This window comes from Sinohyriopsis cumingii, chromosome 11 (genome assembly GCF_028554795.1).
Source record: "Sinohyriopsis cumingii isolate HCF-2022 chromosome 11, ASM2855479v2, whole genome shotgun sequence".
Taxonomy (NCBI): domain Eukaryota; kingdom Metazoa; phylum Mollusca; class Bivalvia; order Unionida; family Unionidae; genus Sinohyriopsis; species Sinohyriopsis cumingii.
Genome location: NC_142971.1, coordinates 93,655,049 through 93,683,045, shown reverse-complemented (window position 1 = coordinate 93,683,045; position 27,997 = coordinate 93,655,049). Strand labels below are relative to the sequence as shown.

General features: G+C 32.9%; 1 protein-coding gene across 2 annotated transcripts in view; it reads left to right on the top strand.

Annotated features, from left to right (window-relative positions):
- The window catches only part of LOC149789020 (coadhesin-like), a 43,387-nt gene extending 17,375 nt beyond the window's left edge, over positions 1-26,012 (top strand). Inside the window, exons 10-16 of one of the 2 annotated variants that reach the window (XM_089975182.1) lie at positions 13-183; positions 1,358-1,528; positions 3,176-3,346; positions 3,756-3,926; positions 9,393-9,572; positions 18,722-18,842; positions 25,747-26,012. In XM_089975182.1, coding sequence (XP_089831308.1) covers positions 13-183; positions 1,358-1,528; positions 3,176-3,346; positions 3,756-3,926; positions 9,393-9,572; positions 18,722-18,842; positions 25,747-25,918 — 1,157 coding nt within the window. In that variant the 3' untranslated portion in view covers positions 25,919-26,012. Of the gene's footprint in view, positions 1-12; positions 184-1,357; positions 1,529-3,175; positions 3,347-3,755; positions 3,939-9,392; positions 9,573-18,721; positions 18,843-25,746 lie in introns of both variants that reach the window. The other variant, XM_089975181.1, reaches the window with a different exon arrangement.
- The last annotated feature ends 1,985 nt before the right edge of the window (positions 26,013-27,997 follow it).

The following is a 27,997-nucleotide window of genomic DNA, read 5'->3' as shown; positions in this document are numbered from 1 at the left end:
TTGTGCTTTCAGTGGACGGCGGATGGTCTGACTGGACAAACTGGTCGAGTTGCACTGTAACATGCGATAATGGAACAACAACAAGAACACGTGATTGTACAAATCCAGCACCAACTCATGGAGGGAAAGATTGTCCAGGGAATTCGAAAGAAACATTCCCTTGCTTCCTTTATAAATGTCCAGGTATGGAGTACTTACACGCTGCTAGCTCTTCCAGTCGCTATGACATTTAATACTGATATAATAGCATACATGTATTAATGTTACATGTGCAGCCCGTATTTTGTATCGTTCTGGGAGTTGCTTGCTGTTGTTCTATCGTTTCAATTCTTTTTATTAAAAGTAACGAATCTTCAGTCATGGTATACTGTCAATGTTAATGTTGTGTATATTATCAAGGGTCCCCCCATTATTTATTGTGCAGGGTATTTCGCTTTCTGTTCTAGGCCAAGCCTTTATTGTAACTTTAGTATAACTACCAAGTACTGTCTACTATTTATGGGGGATCTCTTTTTCAGTTTACGAGACATTTCTCAGTTATTTGGTCAGGTTCCTGGTAATGTCTTTTTCTGTGGTAGGTCTAGCCTGTTCGGTAAACTTATGTTCTTCATATTGCCACAGATTTAATAAGGTATAGGCATCAGTGGTACCAATGTAATAAGTGTGATATCTGGTTCAATTTTCTAGAACTATTACTATACAATGTTACATTTTCATGTTCATAGTGTGGAAGAGTCAACCGGCACTGTAAAACGTATGGCAATGATCTTGAAATCAGGCAATAATTTTGTTAATTTCCCAATTTCCCAGTGTTGTATTCGTATCGCTTACGTTCTCATTCAGTCCAATATATTTCAGAGACACCTGCAAAACTAGACATTTTTTATACCAATGTTTGTACTTAAGCTGGTCTAGCTGGTTACATTAACCGATTGGGTGAAATAGTGAATGACTATTAATAGCGCACATTAAGAAAATTTATGAAAAGCCTTGCATTTTAATCCTTGTATCAACTGCCGATTGCGAGTGCCTGGTCATGAGAATCTTTATTCATCCTTTATTTTGTTTAAGACGAATCCTCTTCAGGGGTTCGACTTTAACTTGTCAATGTATTTTCATTTATTACAGACGATTATTTTCGACGCTGCACTCATTCTCACTTTCTTTGTGAAGGTAATGGTCTGAAACCATGTAAAGAATTAATTTTCAATGTTATGAGCCTCTTTTGGTTAAGTTCTTCTTCTTCTTCTCTTCCTCCTCCTTCTTCTTCTTCTACTTCTTCTGCTTCTTCTTCTTCTTCTTCTTCTTATTATTATTATTATTAGTAGTAGTAGTAGTAGTATTGTTATTTTCTTAGTCCATGGTGGTTGGTCCGTTTGGAGTGGCTGGAGTTTATGTAGCGTGACATGTGGTATGGGGCTTACACACAGAAGGAGGAACTGTGACAATCCGACACCATCACATGATGGAAACATGTGCTTTGGGGATCCGATTGAATATAACCTTTGTACTAAGGGCACGTGCGCAGGTATGACAAATAAATTGCGTTTGACATGTACAAATATTATTTTGGAATCAGGTGAGAATTTTAGAAGGTATTATACATTCTTTAAATTAATGCATTTAGAATGATGTCTTAAATTAAGTTAATTACTATTTTAAGGGAATGTCTCAAATTAAATACCGTATTGAGAAGGGGAAAGTGCATCCCAAAATAATTATGTGTTATTTTAAGAACTGCGTTTTATACTTGTACTCAACCCAGCATGATTTCTATAAGAATTCTCGGACAGCAAAAATCGATTTAATAGTAGCATAGCTAATTGTGAATAATAAATCATCTTCCTACACACAACTACGTGCCTCTTCAAAACTCTCTGCGATTTCGATTACTCGAAATAGTTTTCATTTATCTCAGAATGCTTCCATTTGAATGGTAAATAATTATATTTGAACATAATTATGCAATATCGGTGTATATAGGAAGGTAAGTTTGAAGGTAGATCGGTAGATAAAGATATTTCTTAGCAATTGTATTTGTTATCAAGTTAAAAAGTGCTTTTGTAAGGATTGGTACATAAGGTTGCATGGGGAAAAATCATTATAGTTATTTAAATCAAACTATACTATGTTGCCGATATCTACGTATTAAAGAAGCTTTATTTCAATAAATGCAATGTTTGTTTGTATTTTGGGTCTAAAACCATTTTCACCAGACAGCTAAGGTCCGGATGTCGCAGGTTTGTACGCAGACAGAGTAAAACCAAGGACTTAAAAAATGGTACTTGCAGTTGCCTTGCTTGGCACTCACCGTTAAGAGGTTAGGGTTAGGACTGGCCGATCTGGTGTCAGGGTAATGTAAATGGGTGTGACATGATGCTACATGTCTGTGGCACGATGACCCAGTACTAGACATCACTATAAAGTGCCACACTGCAGACATCGTGGAGATACGAATGCAGAATTGTTAAAGCTACGTTAAAACTCCAAATCACTCCACCCACTTTCATCATATGATACGCTATAAATAGCGTCCAGTATATTTGGTGGAGGAAGAACCTTGGATATTACCCAGAATGAAGCCCCGACCAAAGGGAAGCTACTGGCAAACATTCTCGCATAGTCTGATATGTCAGTGACCCGTAAAGGTTATCGCCTTAGACCTCACTTCCACCAGGAGACCTTTTGCGAAGGCAATGCGTTGTCTGTGATTAGCAACTAATTATATACATGCATAGCCGACATTTGTTAAGAGGGATGTTTAATCATGTGTTCTTTTTTAAAGATAGGCTTTGTTGTAAAAGGCTTTGCATTGTTCTCTTATAGTTAGCACTTTTGAGGAACCTCTCATTAACTGAGAATTTGTATCAATTATTATACAGAAACATTATAGAAAGTACATTACGCGAAGAAGGCTATAAATAAAATCGATTCTAAGCATGGTCTTTTGATGTGATAATCATTTAATGATAATAAGTATGATGGCCATGTAGTGGATCAAGCATGCAATTCACACATATTGAGCGAATGGATGGTGCATATTACAGAATTAGAACAATAATGTAATTGTTTTAGGACTGAATAAAACAAAGCTAGGGCTTATGAATTAGGACCCAAACTGACTAGTAGAGTTGACATCGAGGAATTATTTATGTATGGAAACTCTTTTGTTCAGTAAATGGAGGCTGGACGGCATGGGGATCATGGACGAGCTGCACATCCACGTGTGGGAAGGGTATTAGCCACAGAACACGCACCTGTTCCAATCCTACACCAGCAAATGGTGGGGACTACTGTGTTGGCGATCCGTTGCAATATAATGAATGTCAAATCAGTTCTTGCACAGGTTAGTGCTGCATTCCTTATAAATAATTAACCAGTCAACAGTACTGTTTTAAAAATTTGCTTGCGACAATATAATACAGGCGTAAAAGTAACATACATACTGCCATAAACGAAACCCTACTTGGTAAATGGCAAAGCTTTCAGCAGAAGATGGAGGTAGTTATTAGCAATTACATTTCAATCTTTGCATAAATGTGAATGCCATGTGATACACTGTTAAATCTGTATCAGTTCATAATTAAAAACAATGTATTTAATAATGGAATAAGCTTATATGTATATACAGCAGAAGTCTCATAATGTTCTTGAAGTGTAAATACAGAAATTTGCGCGGTTGCTTTGGGTAGCATACAGTATTTAATAAAAACATTATTTAATAATTTGTTATATCAATTTATTTTTTCTTCAAGTAAATGGGGGTTGGACATGGTGGGGATCATGGTCGACTTGCAGCTCCAGTTGCGATAATGGCATACAGCATAGAGATCGGACATGTACGAATCCAATTCCGGCTAATGGTGGACAGTACTGTGATGGCCAGCCTACAGAGTACTCTAACTGTCAGATACGATCTTGTGAAGGTGAGCATAAAGGTATTACTGAAATGAAACGTTAGAGTAGATGCCAATTTAGTCCAGCATAAAAGGTGATATATTTTGTGAGATTTCGAAGACATATTTTGTTGTTCAGTATTCATTATAGCTGATTCTGGAGAATCCAAAACAAGACTTCAGTTAAGTATTGCGTATTGTGCGTTTAGCTCATCATCACTAATATATAATGCACATTTAAGATGGAGTAATGATACTTTTATCGTCGACGTTCCTAACTTGGCCATTTGGGTTCTATATACGTTTAGGAAAGTTAAGACAGTGTTAAGATTCATTTATTAAGTACTCCATATGCATAGAAGAAAAATTGTGTGATTGCATGTCTTGTTAATTATTTGAGAGAACATAGTATTATACATTGTCGGTAATGATGTTGGCGGTGGTAGTACAGGAGGTTAACAGCTTTAATAGTTCTACTTTATTACTATTCTGTATATAAGCACGATAAAATAGGCATAACATGTTTAAGTTGCCAATATCCAGTGTAGTAAAACGATGTTGCCTTGCAACTGCTCTTACAGCCTAAACTGTGCGAGGACACTCATAGTTTCTATAAATACAATACGCTCTAGTTCCAGCAGAACACTCATATACATCGCAGTAAGTTATGACAGTAGAACTGATGTCTTACGATGATATTTGTTATATAACGGATAACACAATAGAACTAACGTACTGGCCCATGAACACTCTATAAGAAATAGGAACTCCCAATGTATTAAATCTTAACTTATTTGGGACTGTTTGGAATTGATGCTTAATCCTATATTTAATGATTTTCCTCAAATACAGTGTCCATTGCATCTATTGTATCTAAAATCTTTCATCACAAAGTTGTACATTTGCACGATCAGCGACACTCGTAGTTCAAAATGACCTAGTCTTGTTAAGTTACCTGCGTTCCTCTTTACATCATCTAACCTCGTGTATTAGACCGGTAACTCTAAGCACTTAAAATATTATCTTCACGAGAAGATATTAATCGTTTAGGTAACAACGTTCTATCGTATGTTTTGTTGCACAGAAAAAAAGAAATATCATTAGGATACAAAAGAAAATCGAAAGGGTATATGTGTTCAGTCCTTTGCAGATTTAGATCAGACATAGTGATTTCCAATTTAGCTACGAGACAAATTAGCACTCTTTGATATTATTTGACATATATTTATCCACTGGAAAAATATGCGCTTTGCATATATAAATAGCACCAGCTAGGCCACATAGTGATAGTTACAACATTTTTGCATGCTTTGTTTTTAATATCTACTTGACCATCAGACATGCAAACAATATACATCGCATTAGCTTCAGTATGTGTTTTTCTGTTCATTTGAAAGTTAATGCTTTATGGTACATTGGCTATCATCCTATATATAATCAACTTAAAACCAAATCTCCTCTTTCGAACCTGTTGTCATAAACTAAGGAACATCTTAAAACAACACCAAGTTTTGTACAAAGTAACTAACATTGTATGAATCATATAAAATGGAAACTTAAATGGAACATATATTATCATGAATTAAATGCAATACTAATCCTGAAAAGGTTCTGTTAAAGTCCAAAAAGAACAAAACGTTCCGTATAGATTTTAGATCCACGAATATACTGGTCCAAAACCAGTCCTCACGTTTCAAAATGGTGCTGTCCAGAACTCCTTTAAATATTTCGCAATACTCCCAGAATAATATTATAATACAATGACCACTTCACAATATCTAAACAAAGCGTTAAACATATCAGTAGAGTATTTCAACGCATGAACTAAGGATCGTAAAAGGAATGAAGCTTATTGCTCATTTTTCATACCACTATATGTCGCAAGTATCTCCACGTGGCTAATCTTCCTACTCATCTAATTTGAAAAATGACTATTCATGTGACCTAGTGGGGAATAACTTCATTGGTCTAAGATGCCACCTGACCGAAACCCAATGAAAAACAGCCCGCAACTTGTTATCGTGTTTACTACTAATTGTCTTATCAGTAACTGTCAACAGGCACGTAATCATCTATTTATAGATCGTATGCAATGTTACGTTCTTAATATCTTAAAGAGAACCTATATGGGTACGGAATTTTAACTAAAACTAATTAATACAATTTACAGCCATGAACACGTTCTACATAATTATATATAGATATACATAACAGTCCTGGAAAACGTTGTTAACACCTATGCTATAATTTTCTTTGCATGTCTGTGCATTTGTTTTTCTTACTCGAGGAAACAATTTGTTATTTGAGGATTCCTTTGTCATGGAGCAAATGCTTCACAATTTCTGCTGCCTCAACTGGGAACTCACAGAACGGACAACGTTCGGTATACTTTCATGGAGACATTATTTTCAAATGATGAGTTGGAAAACACTTCAGACAACCTTCTCAACTAGTTTTTGCACAGCATGAAAAGAACTCTCCAATTTCTTATGGGAAAATAAAAAGTGATGTTAGGTCTGCTGGTTCCTATGTCAACGGGTCTCTCCATGAGGGTGTAGACGAAAGCGGTTCCATTTCTGGAATTATCATTAGCCTATTGCCATTTCAGTCAGAAGTAATTGAACCATGCTGCAAACATATGTGCCAGTTCGTGTACTTGTTTCAACCTTATATCACTTCCTACGTACATTGCTTCATTGTTTAATGTTATATTCGACTAACTATCCATATATAGTAAGAATTATTGTTGCGTTATGTAAGGTGCACTAGCGTCTATGTGGATGTGATACAGTGATGTATTGGATTGCAGTATTCAAGTATTTTTCATGTGTTGACTTCTGGTAGAGAATCTTTTATGTGTGTTTTTAAAAGAATAGAAAGTATGGTCATTCTTTTTATATATTATCTTGCTAGCAAGATACCAATTAAGAACCAGAACAAATGCTATGAATATTAAATCGTACTTGATGGGGTCTGTGTCAACTTATGTGTGTAACTAAAAACATACGGGGTTTGTATCAACTTATGTGTGTAACTAAAACCATAGTCCAGGTTTCTGAATTACTAGTGCAGCAAAGCCCTGTGCTACGACTCTTTTCACTGATGTAGCGAACTGTCTTTTATGTATCCGTTGACACTTCTTTTGTTACATGGTATTAAACAACTTTCGTGCCTAATTATTTGATTAGTATAAAACCTCTCAAAGCCCCATTATCACACCTTTTGTTTTAACCAAAGGAGCGTGCAATAAGGGTGTTTAATTGCAAAAAGCAACTAAGTTATGTTTGACAATCCCATAGATATAATATTGATAATGTTTCGAGTTCATGCTCTCAAAATAAGTAACAGAAAAGTTGAAAAGCAACAGGCATCGTAAAAGTTAATGCATAATTTATTTCCAAAGAATACATAGTGAAAATAAAACGAGAACTTAAGTTATTGCGGATTAATTACCCATATAACCATAAAATTACGGACACACGACCTAATGATAAAAGTTCTGAATGAACTTTAGTGGAAACCCAATTTTGAGACCAACGCTGAAGGTTTTGATGTGCCCTTGGCGGCCTGTATTGTGTTGATGTACAATCAGTATTTTGTTGTAAGCAAGTAATATAATTTCATGTTTGAATATTGAAATTCGCTATAAAAAGCAGTGAAGAACTCTGATCAAGAATACTGTTTTATAAGCACTCGGTATTTCCAGAGAACATAAATCACTGAATTGAATCATATGAAGAAATTAATTTCCAGCCAAAATGAACTTCTTGACACAACAATAATACAAAATGTATTATGTTAGATCTTAAACTACGAATGAGTATATTTTCATTTGCAAGATTATATAGTTCTGTAGCTTACCTCAGGTCACAATTCATAAAACAAATTACATAATGGAAAATAACCTTCTAGAAAGTTCCATTGTTTGCAAGATAAAACGTTTGTTGTAAGTAGAACGTCTATTACTAACGTCTGTTACTAAAATTATAATAAATAACATGGACTATGTAAGGTACACCAGGTAAATTGTAGGAAAATTCCAATAACGTAGACAAAGACCGAAATAAACAATTTACTTCTTTTTAATAATGATATTGATATTGAACCCAAGTACATAATGATTATGTTATCTATTTATTAGATTTTTACCCAATAAAAATCAATAATTCAGGTCAAGTACAAAATAAATTTGATTTTGGAAAAATTAAAGTTCAAAATACAATGTTACATTAATACAGCATATACCATAATAAAAGAAAGTTTATAAAAACTTTTGAAAAAATCAAATGACATATACATAGCAGCAAAAATTTAAAGTTTGTCCGAATATGAACCCTTTTAGCTTTTAAAAGTTTTACACAAGTTTATTGCTGCTCCGTTCATCCGACATTGTAACGGAAATGATGTCCAATGTTGATCGATTGGTATTGAATATAACCCTAGCGATTTACACTGTTTCTCGTTGACATATACTGACATGTCGGAAATGATATATCCTTGTTAAAATGTATGTAATGCATCTTTCGTTTCGTGAATTTCAACAAAGTGTACAATGCCTCCGGGCGGCTACAACTATGTGCCCTTAGAACCGAGCACTTAATCTTATCTTTATTGTACCAACCGTTCTGTAACTATCAATATTCATGCATCTCGATCACACCTCGAACAAAACAGCCCGATACTTTCTTGCTGTTTATTCCCGTTCTTTTGGGGTATAGTATTCTTTACAATCCACTTGCATGAATCATTTGGATACACCTACATTAATTAGAAACATAATACTGATAAAACAATAATTTCTACGAATTGTACAATGAAGTCAGCCTGGATCAGTTACCGTTGTTTGTCTATGAGCAAGGCACTTTAGTCCAAATATCTCGCTACTAAACAAACTACTTGAGTAGATGTCACTTAAAACCCCAAACAAAAACTACAGTAAACCGGTATTTTCCAAACATCGATACGTTGACATCATATTGAAATGTTACAGTTCATCCACAACCCTCAGGTAGGTCGAAAAGCACAGTAAGTTGTATAAATATAACTAATTGAAAATAGCAGTTGTGCGAATGAAAAGCTTCAATAAAGTTTCAAGCAAAGCAGCAAAACGTTAATAAATGAAAGCAAAAACATATTATACCTTTCTTGTCTAATCTGAGAAATGGAACATAGTTTAAGCTGAAGTCTGATAGGAATATGTCTAAATCATAGACAGAATTAAAAAATCAGAAACAGGCCAAGGGCAATGTATGGTGAATTGATTTGTTTAACATCGACTTACCATTTGTGTTAGGATTTAACATGTACCCTGCATTTGATGCATCCTTGTATTCAATATCTTTTACGTGTGATTCTTGCCTCATAATGCCTAAGCTTTGTATTAGGTAATGTATTCCTTCAAAGTCAAATGATAACAGAAAGTATTGTTTCAAATTTACTATTATTAATATTTGCCATTTTGGGGAAAGAAAGTAAATACCAGAGATGTCATTTCAGTAAATGGTGACTGGACCTCATGGACGGCCTGGAGCACATGCCCAAACAGCGTGAAATGTGGATCAGGTATACAAACAAGGACCAGAACATGTACATTTCCTCACCCCTCAAATGGTGGAACTTACTGCGATGGACCATCCGCAGATTACAGGGATTGCTCGGAAACCGAAACCTGCACAGGTATGTACAACGACGAAATTGTGGAAAATAACTGGTTTCTTCCTGAGTACCTAATGCTGTTCCTCTGTTACAATATAACAAGTTCAATTAGTAGTTCCAAATTAGATAACTGATTCAAAGCTATAAACGACTCAATTAAAGTTCGTCACTGATCCATATCGTGAAAAAACACTGAAAGAAATAACGCTTTTAATATTCGTCAATCAACGAGGAAAATATTGCATACGTTTATAAATATTATAGAAGAACGCGTCATTCACTGTTTAGAATAGCATTACACGGATATTTAATACCCGCTGAAAGTTCGGTAAAGATGGTCCGAATTGATACCACTCTGTTGCACCGTCCGAGAATTAACATAGAAAATTTGCATCAATACATCGACCTAGCACGAACCAGTATTTAATATATTTTATTTTATCTCAAGACATGTGTTTTTCTTTTTTCTTTTATTTGACCCACACACTAAATAGACCAGCAAGAAAGGACTGCTATAAATTATCAAAATAAAAACTGCTATGTGACAAGAATGGTCGAAACTGCACAAATTAGCAGGAAACAAATGCTTCCGTGGAAAATCGGACTGAGCGAGCAAATTAAGTATACAACTTTATAAATCCATACCAAAAGTCTAGAAGGCAATGCAGAATAATAACATAGGAATACTTCAAACCATTAAGGCTTGAGTAACAAGTATAATAATACAGAAATGATCAACTGATTCATTAATGTGTATATACATCCGGTATTTGCATCATCAGCTAATATTCTAATGCTTTGTCAAATGTTTCCATCCAGGCAATAACATTTTGACCACTTGATTATGCGAATGAATGACAGACAGGCATAACAAAAAATTGCAAGAAATCAATTGACTCTTGATACGTTAGTGAATTTTAATCAATTTATTTTAGGATTAACTTTATCCGCACCTAGGGCTCCATTGATTGCATTCTTGATAAAAATCAAAATTTATTTTCAAAATAAATAGAAGAAACACACGATGCAAAAAATATTTGAAAATATATATGCCCATGACAAATTATTATCGACGGATATCTTTTGCTTTGGACCACATTTGTGACCGATGTGTTATTACTGCAGTGTACATCTAATCGTATTGTTCAGATTGAGCATGCAATCTAAAACAGGCTAAAACGTACGATCCATTTATTCGTCAGTGATATGGTTAGCAGTTTTCAAACCTTCACTTTTCTATTATCTTCTAATATGTTTTCTCTGAATGACATTTATAGTTTTTGAATCTGTTATTACTATTGTTCACGAACACAGTGCTCGTTAAGTGAAAACAAGTTACCTTACTATTCTGTGTCATACAGTTCATAATAGAGAGAAGGAATGGCATGACATATATTGATATTTTTGTTAGGAACACTTTTATCCGTTATGAAACTTAATCATTTACGACATAAATAATTTGACGAAATAAAGAGTATTTTCAACTTCGTATACGATATGTTTTACTTTTCTGAATGCTTCTAGTGCTGCAACACTTAATACATTCAGTGGTGTTTAATAGTGCAATTATTGTTTATATATTTAATTAGATATTCTTTATTTTCTTTGTTTGAATTAATTTAGATACATTATTTGGTTGCAAGCGTTCGAATTGTACAATTTATATCTTAAGGTTTCAATTACTCATAATTGTACTATCAGCTTAAGTCCATCTCGGACCTTTTAAACATGTTCATATCTGATAGATAGTTTGTTTTAAATAGATAGAAATAAATAGAACGGAATAAACATGTAAGTTTAAAAAATAAAAAGGTAAGATAGCTTCAGGAATAAAGAAAGACTTATGCAGAGCTGACCCTGCTAACCAGCAAGGGGAAGGGTCCTGCGCGTTAATTAAAGTAGCCAAAGGAGAGATATTATAAAATAAGAGTGCCTCAAGGAAAAGATACTACTGGACATGTAATGGCATTGTCGTCTTAGATTTGGCATCAGTAAATACAAACATAATATCCGGACTTGTTTTGAAACCTATCAAAGAAGACCTAAATACATTTCTTACAGTATTAAAAGAAAACACATTTCTAAGATTGGTCTGAACGAAGGGAAACAGTATCGTACAATTTCCAGTGTTATATATATTTAATTTGTTTGTTAGTTTTATTTTACTTCATTACATGCTATTGTAATGTAAAATTGTATGTTAGACTTGACCTTGTCCTAGACTGAGTTAATTTCTGCTTGACCCAAATTGAATTTATTTGTTTTATTTTATTCATTGTAAACAACTAATACATAGCTAAATTATTCTCTATATGTATAGGTTTACAATCAGTATCATTATTAATAAAAGAAGTAAATATATTTATTTGCTTCAAAATTTTTCAATTTTCTAGGTGAATTATACATGATCCAGGTTATTGTTTTATAAGCATCAGGATCAATCTAGAAGGTTATTTTCCATTAGGCAATGTTTTTTTTTTTTAGAAAATGATAATTGTGACCCGAGGTCAAGTAGAGAATTATATAATCTTGCAACTGGCAGTACTTGGTCATTCGTGATTTATGTTTTAGCAGAATAAGGTTGCATGTTGGGTCCAGTATTTTTTAAATTTAGAGCAGGAATCTTTTTTCAAAGTATTGAATTCAAGTGATTATTTTCTCTGGAAATACAAACGTGCTCTGATACAATTATTGGATATACACATTCACTGGGATTTACAGTGAATTCAAACCTGGAATTATATTACTGTGATTCAACAAAAGACTGTTGGCAAATCAACACAATAAGATCTATAACAGACACGTCACCGCCTTCAGTTTTGGATTTTTTCTGGATTTTTAATTTTATTTTGGACTTTAAATGACTACGACTTGTGTTTGTAATTCTTTGATTTTTAAAGGTTTCAGTTCACATTAATCTAAGTTTTTTTTTTCATTTTCACTTTGTATTCTAGGGAAATAGATTATGTATTACATTTTACAAAGCTTGTTGTCTTTCACTTTTTTCTGTATATGGTACTTTTTTATTTCCAGAGAAAATAATCACTTAAATTCAGTAATTTGAACCAAAAAAATTCTAGCCCAAAACTACCGGTCACAAGATATAATATACAATTTGGAAGTGCTAGATGCAAAAGCACGAATGACCAAGTCTGCACAATTGCATGATTACACAGTTCTCTACTTGACCTCAGTTCGCAATTAACATTTTCTAAAAAAAAAACTATTATCAAAAGGAAAACTATCTTCTAGAATGATCCTAATGTTTACATAACAATAGCCTAGATATGTAAAACTTGCTTAAAAATTTCCAAAACTTGGAACCAGATAAACATATTTACCTCTTCTATTATTAATATTAATTATTTTAAACCCATAGACATAAAGCATAATAGAGCAATGTATTTCTTGTTTATAGAGAATAACATTTAAAAAGTCAATCAGGGTCAAGCAGAAATAAACTCAATTTTGTACTACGTCAAGTCCAACATACAACGTTACCTTACAATACCATGTATTGAAAAATAAAAATATAAAAATATATAGCAAAACAAAGGAAATCAAACGTACATAACTCTTCCACTCATATAGAAAAAAGATTTTAGCAATAACCATTTCGTTTTATTATTAGTTAATTATACATGCGAAGTTTGTTTATACATAGATGAAGTTTTATGAATGACAAAAAGTATACCTGAAACCATATATTTATTTGCACGTGAAAGTTAATCTCCTATTAAATTGTCTTTTCCCTTGATGTGCCTGATGTTAATGTTATATACCTGCGTCATCAAACTCTACCTAAATAAACTCTGATTTTTTCTTGTTCATCTTGACAATGAAAACAAGGGGGTTGTGATCACTAAACACAATAATCGGAGTAGGAACTGAACAGTTGTAGAATTCAAACAGTCGTATTGCCATTATCAAAACAAAGCATTCCTTCTCAATTGTGGAATACTTGTTCTGGTGCTTATTTAATTTCCTAGAAAAGTAGCAATCAGGATAATGCACACCCTTTTTGTCTTCTTGAATCGATACAGCTCCAACCCAAACATCACTTGCATCAACAAACAATTTGAATGATTGACTGAAACTTGTAGCTGTAAGAACTGTGCATTTAAAGTATGGCCTTTACCTTATCAAAAGTCTCCTGATATTTTTTTCGGACCAATGGATTTCTGGCTCAATGCATTTGTCAGGTGTCCAGCAATTATGGAACAAAATTTCCAATATTATCAAAACATACCCAACTATCGCATCATGTGCTTGTTACTGCCCAGGGAATTCAGAGATAGTCTTGACCGTATCTTCTATAGGTTTAACTAGACCTAATACCGATCCAACCCAAAGATCACTTGCATCAATAAACAATTTAATGTTGCACAAGCACAGCAAAACTCACTTTTGGATACATTAATTGTCAAATTTGCATCAGAGAGAGCCTGTCAAGGAATTTTCGCATGACATCATTGACATAAGCATCACAATTATCTAGACCAGATATAATCATGTTCATTAAACGTTGCAAAATACTGGGCGAATCATTTATCCCAAGCGACATTACTTTATATTGAAACAGTCCATCTGGAATCACGAATGCTGAAATTTTCTTTATGGAATTTGACAAAATACTTTCAGAATTGGTGACAGACTTGGCATTTCCAATTTTATCAATGCAGTCATCGATTCTTGGTGACTGATTTTTGTCACAACACGAATTTACAAAGAGTACTATTATCATATTAATTAGCAGAAATAAAGGGATAGGTGTAAAAGTAATCGTTACATCATAAACGTAGCGTACAATTCCAAGTGATCGTCTTTACAAACCCTAGAGAAAACCAATACAATTAGTTCACATCAGATCAGTCAATAATGATTTACTTGATTTTTAATATGAAGTATATTAAAAATGTACGTTAGCCGAAAATAGCTGACGCAGCAAGTAGACATTTTGTATAATAATATATTAATATGCAAGACAATAGATGATAAGAATTTGAGAATTATATGAGTATGGACAGCACATTTATACTACAAACGTTTTCTGTGGCACATAGTGGTGCTGAAAGATGACAAAAATCCAACAGTTACGAAAGCAAGAAAAGATGTTAAATGTGTATATCTTGATTAAGCAGAGACTTGATCCTTGATATAATGCTGTTGCTATGACTCTTATCTATGATAGAACAAAGAGCAAAGCCAAACTGTTTTGTATTATTTAATAAATAAAATTATTTCCCTAAAATACAAAGTGAAAGAACTAAAAATAACTTACCGACTGGTCAACGAATTCCTATTTTTCTAAATGTTATATGAGCGCTAATAGTTTCAAGTAATCCTAATAATTTCCAATGGTATTCTGGATAATGTCTATATCGTACTGCTGTACCAAAAAGACATAAGAATCATGATGTTATAAATCAACATATCTTTATATGAATTCCCGGTAATCCCAATATATTTATAAATCCAAATGTCTTTGAATGTTTTCATATGAATTCTGTACAGCTTTTATAAAATTATCTTTACATGAATGCTGTAGCACAATAACTCCAACGAATTAGTTGAAATTAAATAAATGAATCAATACACCTAATAACCCTTACAAAGTATTAATGCCCTTACGAATAATTGATTGCGAGAATTAATCTCTTTTACAGAAAAATAATAGTCAGTAACAAAATGCAATACCTAGGGATTTAAATGAATTGCCTGTTTTTTTTTCTAAATATTCATTGTAGTAAATAAATAAGTTGTTCCAGTTCTAAACAATCAGGAAATATGTTTGTCTGACGTTCTACAAAAAATAATGTCCCGGTTGGATCATGTGATGTATGCCTGAACCATTACAGTAGATTTTAACCTTGAAACTTATGAGCTAAACGTCGTATGAATTATACATGACTCATTCACATGTTATTAGCATTAAAATGTCATTAAATAAATGGCCATTACAAAACTATATTTATGAAAGTAATGGACATAATACAGATTTATATGAAATAATAATATGTTACAGTACTCTCCAAACATTTAATAACGGACAAACTGTGAGAGAGATAAACAATAGAGTGCTCTGGAATTAATAGTAGGCGATTGGAGGAATAATACAATATTTTTATTTTGCAACCATAATGAATTAAAAGAAGAACAAAATAAGAGTTATTTTGTCCAATCAAATATGGAGCGAAATAATGAATTCTGCCACAGATGGATCTAAAAGGGCCACACATTTGATCTTATCATTTTTAACTTTATAACAAACACGCACGCGAAATAAAAAAAATACTCCAAGTTGGTATGGTGAACCCATTACGGAGCAATGAATAAATACTACGAATGTCAATCTGGTTTTGGGGATATTTAAAGTATTTACTAATTTTGTGCTAGTCAAATACATCATAACACCATAAATTAACCTTTCATTCTGGTGGAGATATTATCCAGATACAACATGAAAAAGCGTTTTTAGAGACAATAATGCAATTGCTATAGCGTCTCTGCTTGGTAATATGGTAGTTTAGCCATGCACTAAGTTTCGGTCAAATATTTAGGTAACTAATAGAGTCTGTGATTAATTCTAAATCGACTATACCTATATATATATATTTAGAAAGTCACATAATTAGCTTGCCCAACTAAATAAAAGTAGCATGATGGACCTAGATTGCGATTATTGATAAAAGACAGATTTAAGAAAACATTGAAGTATCAGTCATGTAGGTAAATGAGACATTTAAATTCATAATGGATCAAATTCTTAGCCATAAATTAACCTTTCATTCTGGTGGAGATATCCAGTTACAACATGAAAAAGCGTTTTAGAGATAATAATGCAATTGCTTTAGCGTCTCTGGTTGGTAATATGGTTGGTAATATGGTAGCTTAGCCATCCACTAAGTTTCGATCAAATATTTAGGTAAGTAATAGTCTGTGATTAATTCTAAGTCGACTATATCTATTTACAAAGTCAAATAATTAGCTTGCCCAACTAAACAGAAGTAGTATGATGGACCTATATTGCGATTATTGATAAAAGACAGCATAAAATCTGCCGAGATTTCAGAAAACATTGAAGTATCTGTCATGTAGGTAAATGAGACATTTAAATTCATAATGGATCGTGATATACATCATCCTCGAAAACTAGAGAACAATTTCGCGATTTGTGGCAAGTTAGTTTCTTGAAAAATGAAATGTCTAATTTCAAATAATTGTTTATGATTGTTGAGTATAAAATATTTAATGTTCAGATAGTCTGAGAACTGTATACAAATTTGACTGACCTTTGTAAGGCAAATTCTTTGCCATTTTATTTTAGATATGTTCATAATAGAGTCCTTACTAAAAGAAATGTTTTGTTTTAAGCAATTGTTGTTATTATAATCATATTCTGAACAGCTGTATTTCGGCATTGAAATGAGTTATATATGGATATGGTTGGCATATCGGAAAAAAACACCAGTTTGATAAATCCTTTATTCGAAAGCAATTATAGATGCCTTCATCCACAACAATTATTATACGTCGGTGCCCGTTTCTTTCTCTTTCTGTGAATATAAATTGTGCTATGAATTTGCGATTCTGCAAACATCCCAATGCACATTATATTTAATATTTGAATTCGCCAGTGCCAGGAATCGTGATGTGTAAAAGGACAAGTTTTATGAATTTCGATGATTTTTATTTATATTACAAAACCAAAACCTCAAGCTTTTCCAACGTATAATCATTTTCAAGTATGGTTCTACTTCTTAGAAAATATATACCAGTCTTAACCATTTCCACCATGCAATCTGCACTCTTTTAAAGCTGGTAGAAAGTCTGTTTCTATTTTGTTTATTTATTTTATAGTTTTCCTTAAAGGCTGTTGTAATCCTCTTATTATATTCAGTGATATCAGAGACATAATATTGGAAAGTCGTGTCTTCCTAGGTATTCAGTATGAAATGTATCCTTCTGTGATTTTATATCGAACCTCCTGTTATAAGTTTTTTTTCCCCAGAGTTACAAGTAAATCTTTTCTGATTATTGTCTCTGATGAGAGAATTTCTTGTAGTACTATACCAGCTGCATTTCAAAAAGTTATAATTATCTTTCATCTTGTATATTGTGTCTTGTGCTCTTCCGTCTGGTAAACTGATATCGTATTTTACCAAGTTATAACTGCTAATTCACATATTAATCTGATGTTGTTATTGCTCACTGAAATAATTGTACCATATATATATATATATATATATATATATATATATATATATATATATATATATATATTGCAAAATGAATTGATCAAGATTGTGGAGTTGAGATGAATATTTATGACTTTCAAGCTGTATGAGAAACGTTATACGTTAATCTTCTTATCTTTCACAGCAACACGAACATTTGGTCATGTTGGTGAAGGAATAATTGCAGATACTATTTAGTGGTGATGACTTGGAAATTAATATAAATGTTAAAACAATGTTCTACTTAGGAATGAACTCTTTCGTATACATTATGTAGCCTGAAAACCTTAGAATAGCATTGCACAAATCTAGTTTGAAACGAATTCACTTGTTGACTTGTTATTATCACTTCAAGAAGATCTTGGTATTCATTCATACATTATTTCTTACAAAGTAAATAAAAGTATACAGACAATTTAGAAATCAAGATCATAAACCAATTATGCTATTAATTTAATGCTCGTTAATTACAAACCCTAAGCATTACAAATGGTATATTTGTAATTGATCAAAATTACGGCGAAACAATAATAAAGACAGACAAGACATCATTGACCAAAAGTACATATTCTATTGTTTGCAGAACAAAATGTACTTTTGGATGTATAGGTGAGATCATAATGCAAACTGTAAATAGAAATGTAACCAGGAAAACAATCAACAGGTAATTGATCAGAATGCACATGGTGCACAGCTAGTTCTGAAGAGAGATGCTTTAGCCAACAGTAACTCTCCTTCCGACTCTGTCTGTCTCTGTCTCTCGGTCTTTCTCCCTATTTTATCTATCTATCTATATATCTATCTATTTATCTATCTATCTATCTGTGCGTGTTTGTGTATGTGTGAAGAAAGCAGTTTCAGTATTATTGTCATTATTGATGTTATTATTATTATTATTATTATTATTATTAACATCATCATTATTTTCTGCAGGTCGCATTGTGGAAGGCCGCCTTGAAGTCATGTATCATGGTCAGTGGGGAACAGTGTGTGATGACCACTTCACGGAGAAAGAAGCCCAGGTCGCTTGCAGAATGATGGGAACCACGTCCGGGTAATTACAGTTATGCATAGTCGTCGTTTCCCTAGTCGTGAAAATCGCCATTTAGTATGGTTACTATCCATTTCCATGACATAGCGTGAAATGTGTATAATTGTGTGAGCAGGAACGTTAAACTTGTCAACATTTTTATGGTAAATAATTTCAGTTAGAACGCTAAATATTCAAATATACAGGGAACTGGATCATCTATCTGCACTTTCAAACAGTGCTGTTCCTTCGCAATGTTAAGTATACGAAGTTAGGCTTTTTCTAATCATCCACCCAAACCGTTTTCCCGAGTTTTCCAAGATTTCTAAATCACATATATGTCCTTAGAAACCTTAGACTTACGCCACATTAGCCAGCTTATGTTTCGCCGCTAAGTCTCTTCATAGCAGTTCAGCAACTTTTCATTGTCAAGTTATTAGGAAGCTCTAAATATCAAATACTTTTATGAAAGCAGCGGCGATGGTGTCGTGAACGTTTTATTCAAAGTTTGGAATACGTTTCATTTGTATACATTCTTAAACTACTTGACCGATTCTCATTAAATTTAACAGTTGTCATCGTGAAGCTATATGAATCATTCACATTTTTGACCTCATGGTCAATGTCACAGGCATGAAAATTATCACTAAGGTTTTGGGCTCACGTATCTACGTGTGCATATTTCTATTCAGGCCATCTGATGGATTTCGAAGGTTCCTCTTTACAAAGTTAGACTATTCATTAGTCGACACACTCGCTTAACACCTTGACCTTAGGGTCAAGGTCTGGTAATTTACGAAAAGTTTTCATTTGTGGGTCTTGGCATCATTGTTTACTTAGACCTGCATTATAAGTTACTATATGTGAATTCCACACTCAGATAAATACATTCCGTGTCTGTCAGTGCAAATATATATATATATATATATATATATATATATATATATATATATATATATATATATATATATATATATATATATATATATATATATATATATATATATATATGTTTATATTTATATTACGACGAGCAACCCTTGAAATGACCTGATCTAAAATACTGGACATTTTTTTACATTGGATTTATATGTTAATCACTCAGGTCTTGTAAATTACCAGTAATAACCACATACGAAAAAAATTCCAAAAGATAAGAGAGTTGGTATAAGGTATATTTTACAACAATCGTCCAGGTATTTAGTGAAACAAATGAATTATACTGAAGAAGAAAGTTGAATTGGATTCATTACCTGTAAAATGCTGCACGTAGTTCAATATTTAACACAGAGAGAGAGAGAGAGAGAGAGAGAGAGAGAGAGAGAGAGAGAAACCGAGTGGGAAATACCCTTAGTTATAAATATGGTAACGAATATTATAAAATGATACAAACATGCTAAATGATGCACACCACGGAATAAACATTTGATCTGTACTTTTGGAAAATAAAAGCAACGAACTGGACAATTTGAAATTATATAATGTCTGAGTACAGATTTTGAATTTTACTTTATACGCAAAATGTATTACAGGACTTTGAACACTTTGAAAGAAATATTTGCAAGGAAAGAATATGCTAAGCAATTTTAGATTTTCACAATATGAAACACACAGAGCATAAATATGTTCTTTTATATCAGTATCATTTAGTACAACTGCCTTTCTTGCCTGTTAATCTTATAAAAATGACATAGGGCCGTGATTGCTCAGTTGTTAGCTTGCATAATTCCATCGAAGTTAGTAATGGATTCGATATATAAAAGCAAACGAACGACATTAACATAACTGCTACATATATCTCAATGCATTTTTAACTTTAGATATCTCCAGTTTTTAATACAGTTAATTTTCAAAGTGGACAAAAAGGCTAGATATATTGCAGTAGCAACAGCCACGGTTAAAACTACACATAAATATTTGGAGGAAAACGGATCAATTTACTTTTGAGATACGTTTTCAAACAAAGCAATAAATACCCCGATATTGACATATGGAAATTCCCCGGAAAACAAATTGATTTCATATGTGCATTCGTTTAAGCCAGAAATATTTACAATTTTGCGAGGAGATGAGTTATTGCTAAAAAGATTAACTAGTAAATCTCAGAAAATAAACAAAGTTAATTATACCAATTTACCTTTTATCTTTCTCTTCGAAGACAATCATAAAACGTCGCTCCTCTTGGTGAATGTGGACCTTATAATACTTATATTGACCATTAGATATACAAAATACTGTTGTAAATTGGTCCACGTGCGTATATATATATATATATATATATATATATATATATATATATATATATATATATACACACACACACACACACACACACACATATATATATATATATATATATATATATATATATATATATATATATATATATATATATATAAAGAAAAAATATAGTTGCACATGCTCGTTAGAGAACTTTCAACAATTATAGTAAAATGTAAGACAAAAATGTCGATAAGGCACAGAGAAAATGATTTTGTATGTGACAGTTTAGAAACTGAAGTTAAGTTCTATTATTGTTGAAATGCCAAACTCTCTCAAAAGAACCAATGAAGTTCTTGTTGGACGTTTGCGGTGGATTTACATTCTTTGATTCTAGTTTTGTATCTTTATACAGCCACTAACACAGATTTGTCGAAATATCTACCACTCTAAATTAGTTCCAAGCGACATATTCAGATTTCGTAAATCACTACTCCTAAATAGGGCAGATTGTCCTTATAGATTTAAAGTGTAATTGCAAACATTTCGCATCTTTCTGGATCTAACATAACCATATATTTAACAATATTCAATAGTAAGCATTCGGACTAATGATATAAATTTTGTAATCGCAACAGTGTATGCATTCCATGATATAGTACAAACATAATCCTTCTCAAATCTGGAACACCATAAATTATGTCATGAGACTTTTTAAGTCTTGTAATCACGACAGTGGATTTCATCATTCAAATTTTTCTTAATTTATTCCAGTTGAATTTGTCATGTGACATGGTCATTGAGAGTTTGTTATAGCTTCTGTGTTGCCTCGTCAATGATCTATTTCACCGTTTATCATGATACAATTGCTTGCATATACTGCTCAAAGTTTGGTATTTCATCGTCTTCTGCTAAGTATATAATAACGGCTGGTTATTAAGTTCCAAATATGAAATCAATCTGCTTCTAAAAGTGGAATCAAGACTTGTGTTCTTTCCTGTCTTTGTACAGTATTAAACATTTTGTACAGGAAAATATCAATGTACTATTAGGTAATCAGTTGTGAAATTGGCAAGTAACAATGAATTAAGAATTTTAATAACGTTTGGTATAACGACATACCCCACAAGTTAATTGAATATGCTCCTGAACATTACTGTATACCAGAGAGTGTATATCAGTTAATCAGGAGGTATTACACCAACATCCAGCTACAATCGTCGGTACACAAGAAGGAATGCGGAATATGAACAGATCAGGACTTGAAGCATTGCCTTGTTGTGCCTTGTTGTGGTATACAGTAATGTTCAGGAGCATATTCCCCGGAAATTCAAGGCATGGATGAAACAAAATGGACTTATGCCTAAACTGGTTTGGCAGTTGATTGCATGCGAGATAGCAAGCAGAAATATGGAGAGCTTTGAGAGCGTAATCAGCAAGTATCTGCACAGATGGCATGGATGCACTATCATTCACAGGAGCTGGGATCTATGCCAACCCTGGAATGATCTGAGTACCATTGTCATCAGTGGTGGAAAACTACAGAGTAGCCAAATCAAGGGTACTAATTATTGTAAATAGTACGCATGACAAGAACATCGTTCCTGCAAGCGTTGAAGTCATAACTAGTACAAAGTGGCCAGTGTTCTATGCATTCAAATCAGCAGAAAGTAGAAGATCCCTGTTCAAGGATAGAGTGAGGACAACATGCACAACAAGGCAATGCTTCAGAGCAGGTCACACAAAGCGCATTAAGGAACTGTATCAGCAACACAAAGTTAAATGCCCCAGGACGATCTACGAAAAGTGGAGGAAGAGAGTCGACAATCAAAGATTGTCAGCTGAGAAGCCAGTGAGGGGACACTAACGTGGTCTGATAACTGGTAGATGTTCTGTGGTCTTTGAGAAGGACAGCAACGTTGCGGTTCAAATACTGGAGACCACTGCTAAACAAGCGTTTAGATCGCTATGGATGAAGCTTGATGAAAAGAGCTGGCTGCCTACAACAAACAATACGAGACTGATCAACACTATCGCCACCTAGCAGCAGGGTGTTCATGGATGAGGGCTAAAAGCAACGAAAGGTGGTCCCGGCTGATAATGCTGTTCATGCTGCAACGGATACACTCTATATCATTAATGAGGAGATATTGTAATAATATACGTTACCCTACATTGTTGTCTGGAAAATTTTATTGCATAAGCAACAGCTACTCTTGATTTAAAAATAAAAAAATAAAAAAACAACATTACACATTTATTTAGGTTTATTTTTAAATGTATTCTGTCGCTTGTTTATTGTCGTTATCTTTGATATTGATGTAAGCTTCCAGGAATGCAACGAATCTGATATTTACAAATGTAATAAAACTAAGAACCATTGAGATTGAGGGGTGTGCAAGTTAAATGAAAAAGATATATATAACTAACAATTAATCCTAATCTCAACATAAATTTCATATTTGTTCAAATCTATTAGATTAGGAGTCCATATATAGGCGTTATCAATCATTGCGGCCAAAACTTTTCAAAGAGACTTCATCCCGTTCCCTTAGCCCATTTATATTAATGGCACAGCATGGGTTCTTATATATTCGGTATTGGAAAAGTGGACGCGCCGACAGCAAATTTAAAATGATGCAAGCGAACGACTCAGGCAAAGAAATCTAAGGGCTAACCAAATATCGGGTCGGAGTGCAACATTTAACCGGGGAAATCTGGGCATACATTCGAAACTTCATTCAATTTGGCATTGCACTTGAGATGGACGTGTTTACTATCGGGTTCTGGCTATAAGGAAACAGGGTCGATTAAAAAGAAAAAGCTCTGAACGGTAAGATGATATCCTTTCCAAATTGAATTATGTGTTGAGTTAGGTAGATCATGTTGCATTCAATTACTCTAATTGTCTTTGTTATGAATTAGATATGCATGTATGAGAATGTAACAGGCATAGAATTAAACTAATAATTATAAGAACCCAGACCCTGTGTTCGTTATAACTGTAATAATTCTTATGACGCATGCATTATAAATACTTCACAAATTATGTCGTACATTACTGTATATAACTATATCAAGTTTTAGACGGTGACTATTGCCATATTTATTTATAAAGACGTATATTGTATCCAGTGGCGTAAAGCTGTGTAAACTATGCAATTATGTTTTGTAAGTACATAGGACATTGTAAGGATGGTTGCAAATTAAAAATATAGGAAAACTGTGAGAGTTGTGGGTCGATTACCCGAAGGCAGTTCAAGTGTGCAATGGGTTATCATCTTTGTCTTATTCTTAAACGAAGCTTTAACGGTGCCACACAAGAGGAGCTAAAAGAATATAAGTAAGAAGAAAGAAAAAGAAGTGTAACGAAAGGAAACAGAAATGTAATGAAAGGAGCTACACGTCGGAAAATTGGGGATGTGGAGAACAAAAGGACGAAATTTGGGATAGACAAATAGAAGAATAGACCAAGAAATATTGGTCCTCTTACAAATATATCGTAGACTTCCGTATGGTGAATTAACATGTTAACTGAATATGTTTTCTAACTGGATACCTTACATGTTTTTATAAAAAGTTTATATCTATTTAGTCTTCAGTTATTATCTGGGTTTAGAGTGCTAGTTTAAGCTGACTGGGGCTCACAATTATTTAATGCACACGTTCCTGTAGCAATTATCATACTACTATAGCCAGGTCATGACAATCCAGTGAGGTATCTAACACCATTGGAGATCATTTTATATTTCGAGTTTTGTGTACAGTTCCTAATTTGTCCGTTTGAGGAAGCATGTTAATCAATAATGAAACAGTATAAATTAGAAATTACGATTTTGAAATTATAGGAAGTATTGTATTTGCAAATATGTACTTGTATGTACTACATTTATCTCATTTTACGCATGTTTCCAACATTTTGTCTGCGAAAGTTGCATAGGTTATTTCGTTGTAAATTCCACATGCCGCAGTGTATTCAACTTATGTTTGTATTCTTTGCCTCGATAGCTAATATAGTTTAGAGGAGATATTTAGAGAGGAAGAAAACACAAACTATTGCTCTTGGTTTGTTGATAATGACATATTTGCAAGTTGATTATTAGTATAGCAAACATGTTAGAGATAACATTTGCTCTAAATGGTTGAAATAATATTCATTATGTGTCTTATCATCACAGTACCTAAAAAGAAATATTTATTTTGCGTCTCTGATCCAATCGCATGCTATTGATATCAATTGATCTCTGAAATAAAGAAAGTTACATTTAGCACTCTACAATAACACACATATTATGATGAATTATGTTCTTCGGACACACAATTTGTAGTTAAAGTGAAAGTAAGTTTTAAGCGCTTTAAATAAAATACTAGTTTAAATTTGATAATGTTATAAATATAATGTAATTCTTACAAAAAACAAATTTCATGCCTGAATGTTCACCTTCAAGTAGAAATGACCATTATTGTCTTGAATCATTAGTGCAATATGTTCTTGATGTCTTGCGCAAACCATAAATCTTAAGTTGAGATTTTGAGGCCTTGTATTATGCCTCTTTAGGCACACGACAAAACTGTACATATATAAAATGAGAGATATTTAAATTGATAAACAAATAAAATATGTGCATACATTTTACCAAACATTGATTGTAAGGAGATTTGAAATTGATGGGACTGCTTTACATTCAAAATACAATTTGTTTTGCAGATCTGGTACTGTTCTAAGCAGTGATAATGTTCCAGACGGCACAGGTCCCATTTGGCTCGACGATGTTTACTGCGTTGGAACTGAATCAAGTTTATTTGAATGTTCCTATAGTTCACATGTAATTGGAAGCAATAACTGTGGGCATAACGAAGATATTGGATTGCGTTGTTAGATACCCTAGTCATGAATACTGTTACTGATATACCGTGTGTTAATAATTGTGTTTGAGCTATCCGCAGTAAAAAATAAAATTGCGATCAAACATCTGCATATAACATATTGGTAGTTCAATAGGTTTTGCTTAGGTACAATTTTACACAATGTTTTTTGTTAATCATTTTATATTACGTGTGACCAGATTTTATAATTAGGGGTACGCCAAAATCCATTTTATCACACATTAATTATGTCTGTTACTCTGTCCGTATCTCTCTCTCTATCTTGTCTAACACAGTAACGAGGCAAAGAGATGCCCCCCTCCATAATGAGTAACAACAAAAAAACATACTTTAAGTGTATATCACACCTTGAAGTTCGAAGTAGAGCACCGTGTTTCTGAAATAGCATATAATTTTATTGACGTGTCACTTTCGTGAAATTTACACAAGGCCTGTTTCGTACATGGCTTCAAAAACTTATATATATATATATATATATATATATATATATATATATATATATATATATATATATATATATCTGTGTGTATGTCTGTGTGTGCATTTTTACGAGTCTATGTTCTTAGAAGAAGTAACAGAAAAGAGTGAAGACAGCAAGCTTTGTAAAATTTAAAAAATAATTTTTCCCTAGAATAGAAAGTGAAAAATGAGAAAAAAGAACTTACGGCATTGGGAATTAAATCCGAAAATAATCAAAGAATTAAACACACAAGTCCTAGTTATAAAATGTGCTGAATAAATCTCAGTTCATTTCCCGAAGGGATCCAAAATTCAAGGCGATGACCTGTTTGTTATAGCAGAAGAAGTACTCATGCGTCAACAGTCTCTTGTTGAATCAGAGTAAATATTATTCCAGGTTTGAATACAGTATAAATTCCAACGAATGTTCTTATCCAAGAATATTGGCAGAGCATTTTTGTATTCCCAGATTAAATAATCACTAAAATTCAATAAAATGAAGAAAATAAAATTCAGCCAAAACTGGACACAACGTAACACAACTTAAAATGTTAGATGTCAGAGTACAACTTTTAAAATCCTCACTGTCACAAGATAATATAGTTCGTTGCTTGACCTAAGGTCACATTAGAATTTTTTAAATGCAACCATTACTGAATAGAAATTATCCTTATAGAATGATCTAATGAGTCTTGTTTATTTACAGCAATATAGTCTAATAAATTCACTTAGGAATCTCGAGAACCCTGGCCCTGATCAACATTTTTACCACTCCTTGTTTACCTGAATAATAATTCGGTCAATAAGTTCATACGCATAGAGAATAATGAAGATATTATTATAGTGTTATTTGTTTAAATACATTAAATAAAAATCAATTTAAAAGGCCAATCAGGTCAAGCAGAAATGAACTCAACTCAGGACAAGGTCAAGTCCAGTAAACAATGTTACATTACAATAGCATCTAGTTAAATTTTAAACAATTAAACTAAGAAACAAACCATTAAATTAAATATGCATATAATATATGAAACATACATAAGTGAAAGCAAATGTTTGGGTAAAGTCAATAAACAATTTAGGTGAATTAGATTTCAAGTAATCCTAAATGTATTGCAAGTCCAAAATATAGAATGTTCAGAATGAATTCCAATATGCTTTAATGCCTTGATATATGTAACGGAATTATGCATTTTTAAGGTTAATGAATTATACTTGAACTAAAATGTGCTTGGGTTTCATTTCTGCGTACAGCTTTACCAGATACTGGTTTATTTACGTCTTATATTTTTTTATAACACTCTGTTCGGTTCACCTGATGGTGAACGAACAAAGAGTCAGCAATGAGACAAACGATTAACTTAAGCATCTAGCAGTGGATGGCATCTTGGCCAGACCATTGATGGCACTAAGGTAGACAGTAACATCATAAAACGTCACAAAATATCGTCAGGAAAATGTCAGCATTACGGAAGAAATCTTTAGTGTAGAGGCAAGTGACTTATAAAATTGAATTGTCTTCTTGTCATTCGTATATGCAATACAATTGTTTGATGTATTGGATATCTAAATTTTACAGATCGTCAAGCCTGTTTTATAACACCATATTACAT